The following is a 20,039-nucleotide window of genomic DNA, read 5'->3' on the forward strand; positions in this document are numbered from 1 at the left end:
TGTGGGGTCCGGGGTTTGAATCCTATTATGACAGATGGTGGAATTTGAATTCAATAAAAATCTGCGAATAAGAATCAAATAATGACCATGAAATCATTGTCAATTGTCAGGAAAAACCCATCTGGTCCACATGTGACTCCGATGTGACTGACTCTCAACTGCTCTCTGGACAATTAGGGATGGGCAATCAATATTAGCCCAGCCAGCCATGCCCACATCATGAGTGAATTTTTAAAAAAATCCTTGGGGAGACAGTTTGTAAATATGCTATCTTGGAAATATGTAACCATTATAGTTGGTGGGGATGGCTACTTTATGTTACATCATAGCTGGAGGGCATTAGGCACTTGTTTTTGTCCATACCCACCATCCATTCCATATTTTATTGAATATGCTCAGTTTATTCCTTATTCGCCTCTTTGTTGTAGTAATTCCACTTCAAATCTTTGATGCGACACTGGTGTAGTTTCCATATTGAATCAGATCTTTAGATCTTTTGCTGTGTAAGTGTTCCACACTTTCAACTTGTGTATTTCAGGATTTGATTATTAAATATTTAGTAAGCTTTAATTCTGATATTTTTATTACAATACCAAAGTTTCTACCTCTGAAATCCTACACCGTATTTCTTTTTAGTGTAATCAGCTGTGGAATCCCCAATGAAGATTAATTTAAATGTGGACATTGAGGTCTGGTTGTTCATCAACCAATTGTATAATTTCATTATACAGAAAGCTTTTGCTGATGTATCATTTTTATTGTTGATTCACATGACGTAACCTTTTTGGCACTGAATGCCATTTCCCAGTGGATTTGTGTGTTTGCAATTACAGTAGATCGTTTTGCAGTGAATTGATGTAATCTTGTGGTTTCCCGATACATAAACCATAGCTGCAAATACATGGGGAAATTGTTTACATGTCAAAGAGTAAACATCCCAACATAGTTCCCCGAAGTATTCCGGGGGATATCTCCAGGAGAGGACGATTCCTCAAGCACCACCTCTTGTTTTCTATTGATAAGGAACTGCCTGGATCCAACTTAATAAGGCCCCTCTGATTTCATTGCGGTGGAATATGGACAAGTGCTTCTCATGAAGACCTTTGTCACAGGTTTTTGATAATCAGTTTTCCCATGTGTTTTAATCTTTATCAAGACTTGAAATTAGGACATCGACAGTCTGCAAAAACTGTGCTTCAATCGACCTTTTCTGTGATGACAAATTGCAGAATCCATCATTATTATTTCTGCAAACTTAAGTCATAAAATGGATTGCAGAACAAATAAACTTCATCTTACTAAAGTTTCCATCCCCTTTATTTTGGTTATATGTTGCAGCAAAATAAAAACCATCAAGCAGTTCTTTCAGTGAAAGCTACTGTCAGTTTCACCAGTGAGCGAACAGCAGGCAAAATGTTACAGATGATAACTCACTGTAGTACTTGACCAGTTTGAAAACCACCTCCAGCATCAGCATTCCCCTCAATATTTTCATACTCTACAATGTCCAGGGCAATGCCCTCAAAAGCAGTTTCTCTTAACCCCTTATCCTGCAGAGACTAGTTTGGAAAATTGGTGAAATTAATGAGCAATTGAAATGCAGCTGATCTCTACCTGCCGAACTAAATGCCAATTCAGCTTATAAATCTCAGAATTCCTACAGTATGGAAGCAGGCCATTTGGCCCATTGACTCCACCCTGCCCTTCTGAAGAGCATCCTACCCAGACTCACCTTACTCCTATCCCTGTAACCCTGCATTTCCCATGGCTAATTCACCCAACCTATACATCCCTGGACACTATGGGCAATTTAGCATGGCCAATCCACCTAACCTGCACATCTTCAGACTGTGGCAGGAAACCGGAGCTACTGGAGGAAACTCACACAGACACTTGGAGAATGTGCAAGCTCCACACAGACAGTCACCTGAGGCTGGAATTGAACCTGGATCCATGGCACTACGAGGCAGAAGTGCTAGCCACTGACAAACGTATAAAGATTTCTTTTGTTAAGTCTCTTTTTTGGTACATGCTGCTTGATTTATGCCAACTGTTAACATATTTCTTCAACAAATTTAACGTCAGTTTATCTCCTGGCATTACTGAGCATGTCAACTTTATATTAGTGTCTATCACGAATCTAATGATCTAAAACTTTCGAGGATGCATTTTGTGACCTCTATATTTGTGACAAGACCATGCCATTTCACACTGTACTTTAGCCTCACCACAGTTGCTTTGGGGTCTTTTATAAGCTTTACAGCATTCCAGGTCAACAGGTCCTGTCTGCTCCTCTCCTGAACTGTTAGGCCAAGTGCTACGGAAGTGCTTCAGTTCCAAACAGGCCAATCCATGACACTCTGGATCAGCATTTCCAGCAGCTAGCAACAAAAACAACTATCATGTGCATTTTACAGACAACAATGTTGAACAAACACCTGCTCTCTTCTCTCTGGTATGTAAAACAAACTTCTTTAGCTAACTCCTTAGTCCAGGTAAACAATATAAGGACAAAAATTTCAAAGCAGGACATAGGGACACAAGGAACTATTAGGTGATAAATAGAGGAGCAGGCAAGGTGAGGGCCTTTAACCAGCAGTTAGCTTCATTGAGAGAAGAGGTGAGGTCAGGTCAGGTTCTTTGCAAAGGAGCAAACAAAACACTGGCCAACCTGTGTGGGACTCAGGCTATGATAAAAAAAACAGGATTTTTCTGGGTGTGAGGCAAAGGCATGTGGGAGTATGATATCATAGCTGTGACTAAAACTTGGTTGAAGGATAGGCAGAATTGGCATCTCATCATTGCTCAAAATTATCTATCTATTATAAAATAAACCTTGCTTTTAAAACAAGTGGCAAATACTGATTAACATCTGAGCAATAAACTAGAATTAGAACTACATTCCCAAACACACACACACATACAAAATGCAACAGTACTTGCAAAGAGAAGGGCAAAAAAGAATAAAAACACTATTGGACCAGAGTCTGAAAACAAAGGAGAAAATCTGATGATTTTTCACAATCCAAAGTGTTTCTTGTCAACAAAATCAAATTGCTGTCAGCTACAGACCGATGGAAAATATTCAGTTCAAATCATAATCAAGATGGATCCATGAGTTTGGAAAGTGCCCACAGTTTAGTTTTTCAGCGTTTATAGGGCAGTCAGAAATACTGATATTTTGCAGCTTCATTGGATTCTCAGAACCACGCTGAAAGGGGGAGGGAGATAAGCAATTCCTGGGGTTGTTTCTTCACTGACTATTTGGTGCTTACTCAGCAAATTGACACTTGGTGCGAGGTGGTCATACTACAAAAGAAGTGAGATAGGTATCAACAGATACAGGGCTAATAGTGAAGATTTGATGTTTCTTGTCACTGTTGGTTCACCTGTTTGATTTTCATGACTTTATAGTGTGATGCTCATGTTGACTAGGCTGCATTTTTCCTGCTGTGACAACGTCACAAAAGGCAAGTTTTCTTTTGTTAGGTTCAATCTGTTTGAAGCAACAAAGATTGATCAGCACTACATCATATGTTTGTGTTTAATTAGCTAACTTTTACAATGAAATATTGACTACTAATATCTGTAGTCTTAAATCCTACAACATATCCTTGGTGTTACTGTCTAAAGATTAGATCAAGCAGCCTTTCTCATGTTGTCTTCATCCTGAGAATGAAAAAAAGAAATTCTAATGATCTCATCAGGGATTTTACTCTCATCAGCTCAAAAGGGGGGGGGGGCATAAATTTCTAGTTCTGATTTATTAACCTTTTTGAATTTTGTTTGCCTCCACAGAAATAATCCCTGGTTCAAAGAAACTTCAAAAGTATGGGAAAACTCTCATTTGCACATCCTCTTTTTCTTGCCCAAAATATTGTTGGGATCGGGTCAACTGAAACTACATTTAAAAAATGACACAAACTGGAGGATCAAAAGCAGTCCTGTGTTAGGCACACAGGATTCACAAGTGCAATGTGAAAACAGAGGATATTAATGTTGACAATTTGGCACAATGTACTTTGGGGGGGGGGGGGGGGGGGGGGGAAGGGGGGCGGGAGTAGGGTTTGGGGGTGGAGAACAAGAAACAAGAAAGAACAAGAAAATAAGAAAGATTGACAAGATTTCTGTTTGAGAGGAGAACTGAATATAATGGAATGGCGGGTAAGGTTAGGAATGGGATCTGCGTGGATCTAATGCAGATGACCCGTGATCTCACTGAATGACAGAACAGACTCGAGGGGCTGGATAGCGGTCTCTAGTAGCTTGGAAGAAACCATATGGAGGCCCAAGCAAATTAGGGTAAAAAAACATTTCTAAACTCAAGCTGCTTACCTAGATTTCACCAAGTTAGTTTCAAACAAAATGGATATTGGAACAAACACACATGTTGGATATCAGAAATTGACCTTTATTCTTGTACTAATCAATTGCTTTACATTTGATACAAAGTAACATTCTTCTTTCAGCACAGAAAAAAAATCAGTACCTGCTTGCTCTGTACCATTTCTGTCACACTCTGACTGAGCCCTGCAACAACTTACATTGGCAGTAGGTGCGTAGGGATCAAATCACTGGATCAGTTGGATTTACATATTGAGCCAAAATGAAAAGTCCAACAGTAAGATTGGGCACTTTGAATGTAAAAGGGAAACTTCCTCACTGCGAGGTCAGGCTGTTATAGAAAATAATTGAATTGTTCTACATGTCTGCAGTATGTGAAGTCAATTGAATAACCTGGCCCAATGCTACTTCTGGCACTAATTCTAATTTAAAAAGTGTTTGTTAAAAAGAAAATCAAGTTGTTAAAATGTAGAACAACCTTTTGTTCTTTAAAAACATCCCTTTTCACTATAGAACTCAAAAGTGAGCAGTTTTGTTGAACATATGAAAGGCTCTCATGCACCAGGCAATTAATGAAATGTAAGGAACAGTCTTGTATTTCTTTATGCATTGAAGACTGTAGGTACAGTAGGAAACTACATTTAAAAAATGACACAAACTGGAGGACCAAAAGCAATCCTGTGTTAGGCACACAGGATTCACAAGTGCAATGTGAAAACAGAGGATATTAATGTTGACAATTTGGCACAATGTACTGGGGGGCGGTGGGGGGTGGGGGTGGCGGGAGTAGGGTTTGGGGGTGGAGAACATAACATAGACATTGCATTGCAGACTCAATGACCAATTTCCAGACAGTGGCAACTCTACAATTATTTACTGTGCCTCAAAACTACATTTACTTAGACAAAACTCCAAGCAAGGGAAATAGTGTTTCAAAGTTAAATAAATCTGACTGCTACACACTCAATTAAAAACAAAAATGCTCAACATATACTGCAAAATTGCACCAAGATGAGTTTCTTCAATATTTACAGCTTTTAGAAAGTGTCATATCAGCATGCCAGGCCTAGCTAATAGCTCTTTACCCCTTGCTACATATCATTAGGCCCAACAATTAAGGTATTAGTTTATACAATATGATCAGATACATTATGCTGCTTAAATATCAAGATCCATGCAGAAAAATATATTTTCAACAGACAAAAAAAATTAATGCAGTGGTCTGCCCTTTACAGGAGTGCATAAAAATTCATAATCCACTCCAAACAGTACCAATCACAATATCTTTTCCCACTTACATGATCACTCTGTACCAATTTTATTAGGTTTAATCTGCCAGTAGAATCACAAGACGCGAGCATGTAACCAGCTAAACACGCCTGTATGCATGCACAAACTTCACCCCATTTAGAAGAGTTGTCTTATCCAAAATACAAAGAATAAGAAATAAGGATATAAACATTCAAGTAAACATTTAAAACAAATACTCAGGAAATATTACTTGTAAACATGTGTTCTAAATTTTAATTGCAGCAACACTTTTATTTCAAATTTTTATTCGGGGGAGTGGAGAGATAAGGTAGAATAAAATATTTTAAAATCAATCCTGGATATATCCAATTTGGAGGGTGTTTTTCTAACATTGCCAGAGTACAGCAGATGTCAGGTCAATGTGTAGCAACCTATTTAAAAGTATTTATCCAACACCCTCAGAATGAGATTCATTTTCATTCACTATAAGTACATTGCCTGTTCTGTGTAATTTGCAATCTTCAGACTGTTCCAATATGTACTCAATATGGCAATTGTCAGCTTTTACACCTTTATAACAAAGCAAGTTTGAGCTACCCAAGTGCGGTCCTAGAGTGTTCCAGCTGGAATCCACAAGACTTTGTTTTGTTCTTGATCAACAATTGTCATGATCTGAGTGCAAATGTAGGGCAGGCTGCCGCCCTGGACAATACCTGCAAAGTGACAGAGATGATTAATAATTAGAAAGCGACTGTCATTTTATAGTGTTTCTTTGATATCAAAAAGTGCAAACCAATGACAGGTTAGGATTTCCAGACATAATCACAAGGATAAAACATTCAAAACCTTTACTTTCGACTGGGGTATTATAATGCTGCCTATCACTCATCAATATTACACATCTTTAAGCCATGTGATGATATCTTCCCTATTTTATATTTATATTGAAAGGGATCTAACAATGGAAAATAAATGACGCGAGGAAAACTATTTTCTAAAACCAAATAATAAATACATCAATATAACATGTATTTAATAGCAAAATTATTATCCGATCTTTTCGCCCTCCAATTTTCTCCTATTTTGGCTCGTCTTCCGAAGGCGATGAAACAAAAATCGAAAGAACTGCGGATGTTGTAAATCAGAAACAGAAACATAAATTGCTGGAAAAGCTGAGCAGCTTTGATAGCATTTGTGGAGAGAAATCAGAGTTAACGTTTCGGATCCAGTGACCCGTCCCGTTAGGACGGGTCACCTGGCCAAAAACATTAACTCTGATTTCTCTCCACAGATGCCGCCAGACCTACTGAACTTTTCCAGCAATTTCTGTTTTTGATTCATCTGGTGAGGCTGGGATGTTACCTTACTCATATACTCATATGGTCCTTTCACCATGTAGGAATTAGCCACTATTTTCAGTCAATTTTACCATCCAACTATTGAGCCTGATAACATTTTCATCCAAACTTCATACAGACAGCTGGACAATGGACAGCAAGAGAAACAGAGTTCCTCTTCACAACCCCAGGATAGTCAAAGCCAACGGCTCCTATCAGTTAGACGTAGCCAAAGGAGGGTAAGGGATGTAAGAGAAATGGAGAACAGAGATTATTCTCTGAAGTTGTGGAATTCAATATTGTATCCTATAAGTTGTAAAGTGCCAAAGTAGAACATGAGGTGTTGTTCCTACAGCTTGCGTTGAACTTCACTAGCACACAACAGTAAGCCAAGGATGAAAATGTTATCATGGGAGCATGGTGGTTTTGTAGAACGGAAAGCAACTGGAAGGACAATTTATTTTATTTCAGATTTTCAACATCTGTAGTACTTTGCTTTTACTAATATTGTGCATACTTCATTTTTAGCACCAGCTATTAAATAACTCTCCTTATGGAATGTTAGTCAGGTGATTAACGTTTTAGCTGTTCTTGAAATTATTTTGTTCCTAGGAGAAGCAAAGGACAGAATAAAATTTGAGTGCAAATAGTATGCATTTATTCCAATTCTTATGCCGATTTCTTTTTCTTTTTAATACAACGACAAGTTCAGGCATCCCAAGATAAGCCCTGAATCTACCTATTTTAATTCAACAGATATGAGAGAAAATCATGGAGTTTCCTACAACTACAGGGTCTTCACAATATCGAACATATGGTGTTTACGTGATAGACAGCATATTTGCAGAATATTCGTATACTTTTTATCTCTTTTTTTTTAAAAATGTTCATTCCTGGGATGCAGGTGTCCATTAATTGCCCATCCCTAATTACCCAGAGGGCAGTTAAGAGTCAACCATACTGACTATGGGTCTGAATCACATGTAGACCAGACCAGGTAAGACCAGCAGTTTATTTCCCTAAAGGACATTAGTGAACCAGATTAGTTTTTCCTGATAATCGACAATGGTTTCAAGGTCATCATTAGACTGTTAATTCCAGATTTTTATTGAAGTTAAACTTCACCACCTGCCATGGTGGGATTCAAACCCAGGTCCCCAGAACACTACCTGCATCTCTGGATTAACAGTCTAGTGATAATACCACGAGGCCAATGCCGCTCCTAAAAAAAAGGTAGAAAAATACATTAAATCTGTTAGAACATTTTCATGCAGAGCAAAATATTTCAACGAGAGTTCATTGCTACAGATGAAAACTTGAAAAATCAGAAAGTGAAAGCTTCATTGAGAAGTGCTGTAGTATCATCACACCATGATACACTGCTTGAGAACAGACTTAATTCTCTCATGATATTGAAATGCTCTTCAGCTAAGCACAGTAAACCACATCATGTTTGCACAGTGCAATTTTAAGAAGAAATCATGGGTTGTGGGTGCTGCTGTTGTAGTATTTATTGCTCTTCCCTAATTTTCCTGGACAAAGAGGTGCTGAGCTATCTTCTTGAAAACCCGCAGCTTTTTGGCATGTAGGACGCCCACTGTGCTGTTCAGGACTTCCAAGATTTTGACCTAGTAACTGTGCAGGAACAGCAATACAGTTCCAGGTCAGGATGGTAAGTGGCCTGGTGGGGTATTTGCAGGTGCTAGTGTTCCCATGTATCTGCTGCCCTTATTTTTCTGGGTGCTAGAGGTTGTGGGTTCGGAAGGTACTGTGAAAACAGGCTTAATCTGTTACTGCAGTGTATATAATAGATATTACTCACTGCTACCACTATGCATTAGTGACGGAGGGAGTGAATGTTGAAATTACTTTCAATATCACAGCAGGATGCATTACACATTTATGCATAAAAATATTAAACAACTTAAGGCTATGCATCCTCAAGTTAATATGGTACTCTTTGACTTTCTAACCACTGACACCAACAAAAATCATTACTGATTAAATATTTTATATTGTCTTCATTCAACTTTTATGAAGGCAACATCTAATACCTGCAGTCAATCTAAATCTCAAAGGCATTTTTAGAATGAAGATAGATATTCTACAGTTATTTACTGTAGTTGGAAATTTGGAGTAGAATGATGGACGTTGCCACCTACTGGTATAAAATTGCTAGCACTCAACAAGCAGCCAGTGAGGCAAAAGTACTCCTGGAAAAGCAACAAAAAACAAAAGTGAAACAAAATCAATAACATTAAATGTTTTAGAACTTAATTTCAATCCTTGAAATGGAGCACACCACAAGCAGGAGTTCAGCTGGTGCATGGATCGGTGTTGAGCAGCTTAAATAAAAATGAGTATCAAATGCAACACAAAACTGACAGACAAGGGGCCCTTAGATTTTCTAATGATTCATTACATGAAGATAGGATATTTCACTTAGCTTTTCTTTCTGTTTACTTACAGCAAGTAATGATCTCACTGTACTGGAAGAAACTAATGTCCTTGATTTCAGACATGTTAGAATTTTGATCTTCTTTTGCAATACACTCATTTTTATCAAAATGATATCTCCATTCTATTTAATCTTTCCATGAACAATGTTTCATCCTGTGACAATGGTGCTAGACAGATAGATTACCCTTAATTTTAGATTTTGTCAAGTATATTGTGTAGTATAGTTTTAAAAAAAGAAAGGATTCAGAAGACAAAATGAACAAACAGAAGTGGCCGGTAACCAGAACTGAGATCAAGTGTCATTAGAGATTAAGAAAGAAGGGAGCAGGTCACATTTACAAACATGCAACAACTAAAAAGTAAAAAGATAAAGCCATCATAGTCCCAGAGGATCAAAAGGATGCTCTCTTATTAGAGGGGGAAGGCTAGTGGTGAGTTTAACCTGAGGCTCATCATACTTCTGACAAAGTTGAGAAGGTGAGTCCTTCATGATAACCTCAGCCGGTGCGGGAATAGAACTCGTACTCTTGGTATCATTTTGCATCGCAACTCAATTGTCCAATCATCTAAATGACTAATCTCACTTGCAGTCCTTTAGTCAGTATTGTATTTCTAAAGAGTTGTGGACACGAACAGGCATTGTATGTGGGTTGTTGAATGAGGAAAGGTTGTACAGGCCGAGCTTGTTTCCACTGGAATTTAGAAGGATGAAAGATGACGAAGTACACAAGATGCTCAATACTCTCAACAATGTGGACATGGAAAGGATGTTTCCTCTTGTGGATCAGTCCAGAACGAGAGGACTCTGTTTAAAAGTTGGGACCACCCCAATGATAACAAATGAGCAAGGTGTTAATATGAGAAAAGATCTTGTAACAGTCTCTATCATTAGGATCAAGCCAATGGGATGAAAGACAAACAAGTCATCTGGATAAGAAGGCTTGTCTCCAAAGGTTTTAAAAGGAATAACTGCAGAGACAGTGGAGGAAATGGGCAAAATAATCTAGTGAGTTCTGGAATTAGGGAGGGTTCCAACTAACGTGACAACCCTGTTCAAAAAGGGAGGAAGACAGAAAGCAGGAAACTGCAAGGCAGGTCACCTAACATCTGTCACCAAGTTCATTAAGAAAATGTTGAACATTTAGAAAGATTCAATGCAATCAAACAGCGTCAACTGTTTGAAATCATGTTTGACAAATTTGCTGGAGTTCTTTGAGGATATAACAAGCAAGAGTTGATAAAGGAGAACTGGTAGATGTAGTGTATTTAGATTTCTCTGAGGCATTTGATAAGGTACCACACTGAGTCATACAGCATGGAAACAGATCCTTCAGTCCAACTAGTCCACACCAACCATGTTCCCAAACCAACCTCGTCCCACTTGTCTGCTTTTGGTCCATTCAATTCAAACCTTTCCTATTCATGTGCTTACCCAAATGTCTTTAAAATTTTGCAACCATACCGTCAGCTACCACTTCCTCTGGCAGTTAATTCCACATACGAACCATTCCCTGTGTAAAAAAAATGGCCTCTCATGTCCTTTTTAAATCTTTCTTTTCTCACCTTAAAAATATGCCCCTTAGTTGTACTTCCCCACCCTAGGGAAAAGACCTTTGCTATTCACCTTTTTTATGCCCCTCATTATTTCATTAACCTCTATAAGGTCACCCCAAATCTCCTCGGCTTCAGTGAAAAATGTCCCAGCTTATCCTTATAAGTCAAACACTCCATTCCTGGGGCAACTTCCTGGTAAATCTTTTCTGAACCTCTCCAGCTTAATAATATCCTTCCTATAGCAGGGCAACCAGAACTGTACACAGTACTCCAGAAGAGGCCTCACCATGTCTTGTACAACCTCAACATGATGTCCCAACTCCCATACTCAAGGTTTGAGCAATGAAGGCAAGTGTGCCAAATGTCTTCTTAACCACCCAGTCTACATGTGACTCAAGTTTCAAAGAATTATGAACCTGAACCTCTAGGTCTCTGTTCTACAACACTACCCAGAGCCCTACCATTAATTGTATAAGTCCTGCCTTGTTTGTTTTGCCAAAATGCAATACCTTGCATTTATCCAAATTAAACTCCATCTGCCACTCCTTAGCCCATTGACCCAATTGATCAAGATCTCTGTGTAATCTTTGATAGCCTTCTTCACTGTCCATTTTACAACCAATTTTTGTGTCATCTGCAAACTTACTAACCATGTCTCCTAAATTCTCATCCAAATCATTTATATAAATGAGAAACAAAAATGGACTCAGTACCGATCACTGTGGAACACTGTTGGTCACAGTCTGGAAAACAACCCTCCACCACCACCCTCTGACTCCTACCGACAATCTAATTTTGCATCCAAGTGGCAAGCTCTCCGAATCCCACGTGATCTAACTTTACTAATTAGTCTACCATGCAGAACCTTGTCAAAAGCCTTACCAAAGTCCATGTAAACAATGTCTACTACTCTGCCCTCATCAATCTTCTCAGTTACTTCCTCAAAAAACTCAGTCAAGTTTGAGAGAATGATCTCCCTCACACAAAACCATGTTGACTATCCTTAATGAATCCTTGCCTCTCCAAATGCACGTAAATCCTACCTTTCAGAATCACCTCCAACAACTTACCCACTGTCGATGTCAGACTCACAGGTGCATAGTTTCCAGACTATTTGCACAAGAAAGGAGATCATAGTATTGGGGGTAATGGAATTGTATAGATTGGGGATTGGTTAACACACATTGAAAGCAAATTGCAATTAATGTGTCTTTTTGAGGTTGGAACGACATAACTAGCAGAGTTCCACAAGGATCACATCCTGGTCTGACTCTCTCGACAGCAGAATCATTGCTGGCTCAGTCTGTTTTGATTTATGTAAGACCTTTGACAGGGTCTCTTATTAAATATCAGTCTTAGCGTCTCAATTTGTTACTGTTGATACAAATGTCTTGGAGGAAGCAGCAGCGGAGACAATGGCCTAGTGGTATTATCGCTGGACTGTTAATCCAGAGACGCAGATAATGTTCTGGGGACGTGGGTTCGAACACCGCCACAGCAGATGGTGGAATTTGAATTCAATAAATATCTGGAATTAACAATCTAATGATGACTGTGAATCCAGTGTCAATTGTCAGAAAACCCATCTAGTTCACTAATGTCCCTTAGGGAAAGAAACTGCCATCCTTACCTGGTCTGGACTACATGCGACTCCAGACCCTCGGCAATGTGGTTGACCCTTAACTACCCTCTGGGCAATTAGGGATGGGCAATGAATGCTGCCTAGCCAGCGACGCCCTCGTCCCGTGAATGAATAAAGAAAAAAAAACATAATGCATTCAAATTTGCTGATGATACAAAAATAGGTGGGAGGGCACAGCAATCTGTAGTGGGTACAGACAGGTTGAGTGAGTGAGTGAACAAAACCTTGCAGCTTGAGATTAATGTGTGAAAGATCGGAAGAATCAGAGACTATTATTTAAATGGACAGACGCTCCTAAAAGATGCAGCACAGAAGGACCTGGGTATTCCTGTACAGGAAACACATCATTTCTAACATTCTTATGTAAAGATTCCTTAACACTGCATTAACTACATCAGTGGGGATGGGGTGGGGGCGGAATCTTGAACAGGTAGACAAAGTATTACATGTTATTCTGCAACTGAGGTTCTCCCAGAATAAAAGTCTAAAATTTGCTACCTCAGAGAGTTGTGGAAGCTAGATCATTGAAATTATTTAGAGGAGGTAGATAGATTTTTGAAATCTAAGAGAGTTGATGGCTGTGCTAAGCTGGCACTAAACAGGAGTTGAGGGCTGCAGCAGATCAGCTATGATTTTGTTGAACGGAAGGGTGATTTTGGGAGGCTGAATGGTCCACTCCAAGTTATGTTTTTAAATAGAGATTCTTTGATACTGGATTAACTACTTGTGATTGTACTGTGATTGTCCAATAAAAATGAACAAATCAGTAATCATGCATTTAGACCAAATCCCTCCCCTTCAAAGCAAAGGTTAAAATGCCAACATTAAGATTTGCAGTCTAAGACATCAGATCCTTACCTGTGAAAAACTTGGTGTACTCCTGTTCAATCTTCTGAGCAGCCTCAAACTGTTCCTTGGAATGTTTTTTTTGTGTACCTTTATCCCGCAGAAATACTGGATCCTTTTGCTCTCTGTTAATGCAATACAACGATTAGAATTTGCTGAAACCAGTCTAATGGAATTCTTAAATAGGACTGGGACATTTGTGTATTCATATAAACAAATAATATTTAAGTTATTGGTGTCTCACGTTACCTATATTAAATATTTTGATAGCCTTTGTAATTTTCTATGGTTTATTTTATTCCGTGAAAACAATAATGAATGCTATGATATTCTGTATTATAAATAGAAAATGTTGGAAATACTCAGGTCAGGAGGCATTTGAGATGTTACTGTGGCAGGTCAAATGACCTTTCATCAAAATGGATGTTGCCTGACCGGCTGAGTGTCTCATGGTTCTCCTGCTTTGCATCATTTACATTATAAACCAAAAAAAAGGTACAAAACAGGACTGCATGATCATTTAACAGAAAATTATGTAGAATCTAAAGCTGACATTATTATATGCACCTGAACATCAAGAAGAATGCACATTATTCAATCTTCGAAATGTGCACATATACCCTCATTTCGATTTGTATCATATTTTTGTTGATACTGTATATTTTTGAACTTTTATACATTCCTCAACAGCAATCAATTACCGATACTACATGCTATTCTGTATATAATCATATTATATATCAAGAAGGAAAAGCTCTTTATTCATTTTAATGAATTGAATTCACTCACTTGATTTGTTTCAGGTTTTTGTACCGTATGAATATGACGATTGGATAGATGTGTATTCGGTGTAGACGCTCAATAGCATGTGGTGCAATATCAAGCAAGCAGTGGCTGTCCTATGAATAAAATCAAAAAATTAAGAAAAGCAACCTTACTGGCAGCTAGTCATTTTTTTATAACAAACTAGTACCTGTACTGGTGTCAGCTCTTGGTCAGACAGTCGCAGGATAAATGCCCACTCCAAAGACCTGAATACATAACCCAGAATGGCGCTTTAATGTAATACTGATGAAGTGGTACACTGTCATCTTGCTAATATTTATTAAACCAAGGCACCATATGTCCTCTCAAGTAGAGAAAAGAATTTTAAGGCGTTTCTTGAAAAAGAGCAGGGACCAACAGTTATAACTCAACTGTAACTAAAGCACTTTATCTGAGGATTGACCTCACTGATGTTCACAGGACTTTTGTTCTGTGCAAGTGGGTTATCACATTTATCTATAACAATTGCGAAGTGTTTTGGGGTATCCTTTGTGGGTGCTATATAAATGCATATTCTCCCTTTTCTTCATGCCTTTGGGCAATTTAAATCATAGCTGCAATCTCACTCTTATTAAACTTCATAAAAAAAACTCATTAGAAACAGATGTTGAACATAGGACAATGCAGAGTTTGCAGCACCTGTCAAACTTCAAGCAAGATGATGTAGATGAAGCTCTGAAGTGTTCTGCATAACAGCCAAAATGTTATGGTGCAACGTTGAGGAACAATTATGTGGTCACAGAGAAGTGATATTGCGGATTACATGATATAAGCAGCAGCAACATTACAACTTCACTACATAATACAAGCCATCATATTTTTGCTTTTCAATATCATAATCATTGCTTTACAACATAAGCACCCTTATCCAACAAATATGCGTTTCCTTCCCAGCCAAATTATTATCAATTTACACTTGTGTCTTGAACAGGAATTGTTCAAAGATGAAATTCTCTTCTACCTATCGTGATTTGAAATAGGAAAGTTAACAAGAAATTGAGTAAAAGAGAGTTGACAAAAAAAATTTGCAAAATGAAAAGGTTTACAGGCCCTACACCTCATCATATCTTTAGGAATCATGATTCTGGTGCAGCAACATGATCAAACATTGCACATCAATGTGTCATGTCTTCAGGAATATTCTGATATTCATTTATATCAAGGCAGGTGCATTTCTAACAAGGGGCTAAGTTTCATCACTGGTTCAAGCTCTGCTAGGACAGTATTTTATATCTCTCATGAAAATGCTTGCTTGTAAACACTGTGGAATTAGTTATAAATAATGCTGCTCTCCCAAGGAATCCTTGCAAGTACTGCTAGTATCTAGGAGTCCATTATCACAAATTAGAAAAGACACTGGTATAATTACGTAAAATGTGATTAATGAGCAAAACAGCAATTTTTTTTAAAGATTCATTTATGGGATGACGGCGTCACTGACTAGGCCAGCATTTATTGCCCCATCCCTAACAGTTACGAGTCAATCACATTGCTGTGAGTCTGAAGTAACTTCTAGGCCAGACCAGGTAAGGACAGCAGTTTCATTCCCTAAAGGACATTAGTGAACCAGACTGGTTTTTCTGACATTCGACAATGGTTTCATGGACATCATTAGATTCTTCATTCCAGTTGTTTTTTAAGTTCAAATTCCACCATCTGCTGTGGTGCTATTCGAACCCAGGTCCCCAGAACATTACCTAGCTATCTGGATTAACAATCCAGCAATGATACCACTAGGCCATCACCTCCCCTGTAACATCAACATCTGGACATAGACCCAGAGGCATGCTAGCTGTAGGTTTCTACAGAACTGTAGAAAAGTCCCAGAACAGAAAGAGGCCATTTAGCTTGTTGTGTCTGCATCAGCTGAATAAACTAACCACTCATTCTAATCCCACTTATCAACACCTGATCTGTAGCTTTGCAGGTTACAGAGTTTCAGGTGCAGATCCAGGTTCCTTTCAGAGATAGTAAGAACTGCTGATGCTGGAGTCAGAGATAACACGGTGTGGGGCTGGAGGAACACAGTAGGCCAGGCTGCATCAGAGGAGTAGGAAAGTTGATGTTTCGGAATGGTCCCGACCCAAAACGTCAACTTTCCTACACGTCTGATGCTGCCTGGCCTGCTGTGTTGCTCCAGATTCCTTTTAAATGTGTTGAGTGTTTCTGCCTCATCTACAAAGTGGAGCAGTGAATTCCAGATACCCACCACCCTCTAGGTGAAAAAGATTTTCCTTGTATCCCCTTTAAACCGTCTACCAATCACCTCAAATTTGTGGTTTCTCTCTGCTTTGGTAAACAGGTTTTCCCTGTCCACTCTATCAAAGTTCTTCATTATTTTATAGACCACTATTAAGTCACTTCTCAGCCTCCTCTGTTCTAAGGAAACAGCTCTCACCTCTCAAATCTTTCTTCACACCTCTAATTTTAAGCTCTAGTTATATACTTTCCTATAACCTTATGTAAACAGGACTTTTTTTTTTGCCTCTCGAGCAGGAATAATGCTGTCTTCATCAGAATTCACAATCTTGCTATTGAGATTAGGATCAATCTAGATGCCCCGGGATCTTACAACTTTTGAAATGTTATAAAGTAACTTGATTAAACTGATAAAATCAGTTGGCATTGGTAACCTGAAGTAGAAATGATCAAATTATATAAACCATAGAAATTAAGAGCAGCGAGAGGCACCTTCTCGGTTATTTCTTTAATGGAGGCAACAGTGGTGACATCAAAATGGCCACTTCTCCTCTTGTAATCAATGAAGAGATAGTCTGCAACTCCTCGCTCAATGGCCTGCTGCGAAGCTTTCATAACCTCTAAACAGAAAACAAACACAAATTAGAATGTGGAGTAGCTGTCTTCATATCAATTTTATCTGAATGTCTAATTCCAACTGCTCATTACAGAAGGTAATCCAGTCTTCAGCTCACTAGACTTCACTAACATCTGACTGCTTGTTTTGAACAGGACACCCAAGCAAGCATGCAACAGTCAGTTCAGAAAACTTTAATTATTCCTCCATAAGAATGCTCCAATTAAAGCAATCATCTGAAGTAAAAAGAATGCTAAGTCCTGAAAAATCAAAACAACACTTAAAATTGAAGCAAGATCTTTTATGATTAGTAATTAACAGCAATTCACAAGTATCACTTTACCAAGGTTAAATAATGAATAAGAGGCTTTTAAAGGGAATCTTCAGAGGGTTAAAAAAATGGCCTATACCATTTGACAAAGTAATTGAAATGGGTTGAACCTCCATGAACCTCCTAAAATGCTAACTCCCCATCCGATATTGCCAGACCTGTTGAGTTTTTCCTCACATTTTGTTTTTATTTCAACCTCTGCCTCAACAAAGTTTATCTACCTCCCACATTGTTGCCAAAGAAGAACATATTTTCAATTAGATAATGAAGTCACACTGGCGTGGATGGGAAATTGGCTAATGAGTAGGAACAGAGGATCAGAATAAATGGATCATTTTCTGGTTGGAAAGATGTCAATGAGTGGTGTGCCACAGGGATCAGTGCTGGGCTTCAACATTTTCCGATTTTAAATGATTTGGATGCTGGAACAGAAGGTAGGGTGCTAAATGAGCAAATAACACCAAGTTAGGTAGGAAAGTAAGTTGTGTAGAAGACATAAGCAGAAGGATATAGATAGGTTAAATGAGTGGGCAAAGATCTGCCAAATGGAGTATAATATGGGAAAATGTGAAATTGTTCATTTTGGCAGAAGAATCAAAAAGGAAGCATATTATCTAAATGGTGATAGATTGCAAAGGTTTGTGATGCAGGGGGGTTTGACTGTCCTAGTGAATGAATCACAAAAGGTTAGTATGCACGTAAGCAAATACAGAAAATCTTCTGTATCCACAAAATCACGAATCACAAATTCGCCTATGTGCGCCAAAAATTAAGTAACAATGAAAATCAACATCCATGGGCAAAAATTGCCTATCTGCGATTTTTAATTATTGTTTAATGAGCTCCACATTCTCAAATTTTATCATTTGTGACAGTTCTCAGGAACAGAACCCTTGTGGATACGGAGGAATAACTGCAATCAGAAAAGCTAATAGAATGTTATTGTTTACTATAGGGGACTTGAATACAGAAGTATGTATTTGTGATTCAGTTATACAGGGCACTGGTGAGATCATATCTGGGGTGCTGTGTACAGTATTAGTGCTCTTATTTAAGGAAGTATGTAATTGCCTTAGACATGGTCCAGAGAAAATTTACAAGACTAATGTGTGAGTGTCTTCTGAGGACAGCCTTGTATCCTCTGGAGTTTAGAAGAGTAAAAGGTGGCTTGGACACATAAGATCCTGAGGGGCCATAACAGGGCACATGTAGAAAGGATGTTTCGCCTACAGGGAGAACCAAGAATTAGGGGTTACTGTTTCAAAATAAGGGATGACCCATTTAAGAGAAAGACAATAAATTATTTTTCTCTCACAGAAGGTTGAAGGGCTTTTGAATTTTGTCCTTTGAAAGGTGATGTAACCAGAGCCCTCGAATATTTATATGGGAGAGGTAGATAAATTCTCAGTAAGGAGATGAAAGGTTATTATGAGTACATAAGAAAGTGAGGTAAATGTATCAGTCATGATCTGAGTGAATGACAAAGTAGGTTAGAGGAGCCAAGTGGCATACTCCTGCTCCTCTTATGTTTATATTTATGAAACTATTCTTTGAAGTCTGATTAAGATTAACAGAGACATTTTAATTGCAGATAAAGTACTTAATTTCAGAAGTTTTTTTTAATCCTACCATTTCATAAAGGAGAAACACAGGCAGCAATTATCACAGAATCACAATTATATATTTGAAATTAAAGCAAATCTACAGATTTGTACTTACCTAGTGGACATCTGCAGAACTTTCCAGAGGAATCTTTAACTAACATGTCCTTCACAGCATCCACTAATGGTCCCAAAATAAGCACAGGCCTCGGTGAGGTGCATTCTATTTTCTGCACTCTTTGATAAGCCAAATTTCCACAATCTATCAGTGAAAATAAGTTTGAACATACACTCGCTTTAAAAATCCAAAATAGCAAAGATGACTGACAAATCAGAACAGTCTTTAATGAATAAATCAGAATAATGAGATAAATAATCCTTTGTAATTCCTGTGATAATCTTAAACCTTGGGAATTGCTGATCAGGGTTCCAATCAGTGATTTAAAGCGGATTACACTTCACTCCACCTAATACATTTGGCAAGATAACTAACATCTCACATAAGCCATCATAAACATTTAAAGTTGGTTACTCAACTGGGATCATCTCTTGACAAAAATTTAACAAAATACCTTCCAACAAAGGGATAGAATCAGTGCTTATGGCATCAAGAGCCAACATCTCCTTTCCATCTTTCGAGTTATTCCGTTTATGTTTTTTATTTCGCCGGAAGAACGATCTCCGGGCTGCTGCTGACAGGGTCTTCACTGAGCCATTTTCATCCTTGACTTCTGACATACTATGTCTTCTGCAAAATTCCTGATCCATCCTGCCAGAATAGAACAATTTAGCAGCATTCAATAGTTAAAAATAAAATGAGAATTCTAAACAGTAAGGAAGTGGGTGTGCAGTGGCAGTCAAATACACTAAGAATTATTTCAACATATAAACTCTGCTGTGATATACAAAAATGCAAAAAGCCATTTGAGCACAGCAATGTGTAACAAGTCATAATGTGACAAATAACTATTTGATTTATTTTCATCAGAATACTATTAGAACTTGTCTGCATTTCTGAAAAAGAAGTGCCATG

The 20,039-nt window shown here is 38.2% G+C and overlaps 1 protein-coding gene across 1 annotated transcript in view; it reads right to left on the reverse strand.

Annotated features, from left to right (window-relative positions):
• Positions 1-4,390: 4,390 nt before the first annotated feature.
• Positions 4,391-20,039, reverse strand: part of LOC109914542 (disks large homolog 5-like) — a 50,637-nt gene continuing 34,988 nt past the window's right edge. The window contains exons 10-15 of the mRNA XM_048616190.1: positions 19,579-19,775; positions 19,125-19,268; positions 16,951-17,078; positions 14,224-14,333; positions 13,447-13,559; positions 4,391-6,308 (exon numbers count right to left, since the gene is read on the reverse strand). Of these exons, the coding sequence (XP_048472147.1) occupies positions 6,205-6,308; positions 13,447-13,559; positions 14,224-14,333; positions 16,951-17,078; positions 19,125-19,268; positions 19,579-19,775 (796 nt within the window). The 3' untranslated portion in view covers positions 4,391-6,204. The remainder of the gene's footprint in view (positions 6,309-13,446; positions 13,560-14,223; positions 14,334-16,950; positions 17,079-19,124; positions 19,269-19,578; positions 19,776-20,039) is intronic.

The sequence above is a fragment of the Rhincodon typus genome, chromosome 34, assembly GCF_021869965.1.
Source record: "Rhincodon typus isolate 14 chromosome 34, sRhiTyp1.1, whole genome shotgun sequence".
NCBI classification, from domain to species: Eukaryota; Metazoa; Chordata; class Chondrichthyes; order Orectolobiformes; family Rhincodontidae; genus Rhincodon; species Rhincodon typus.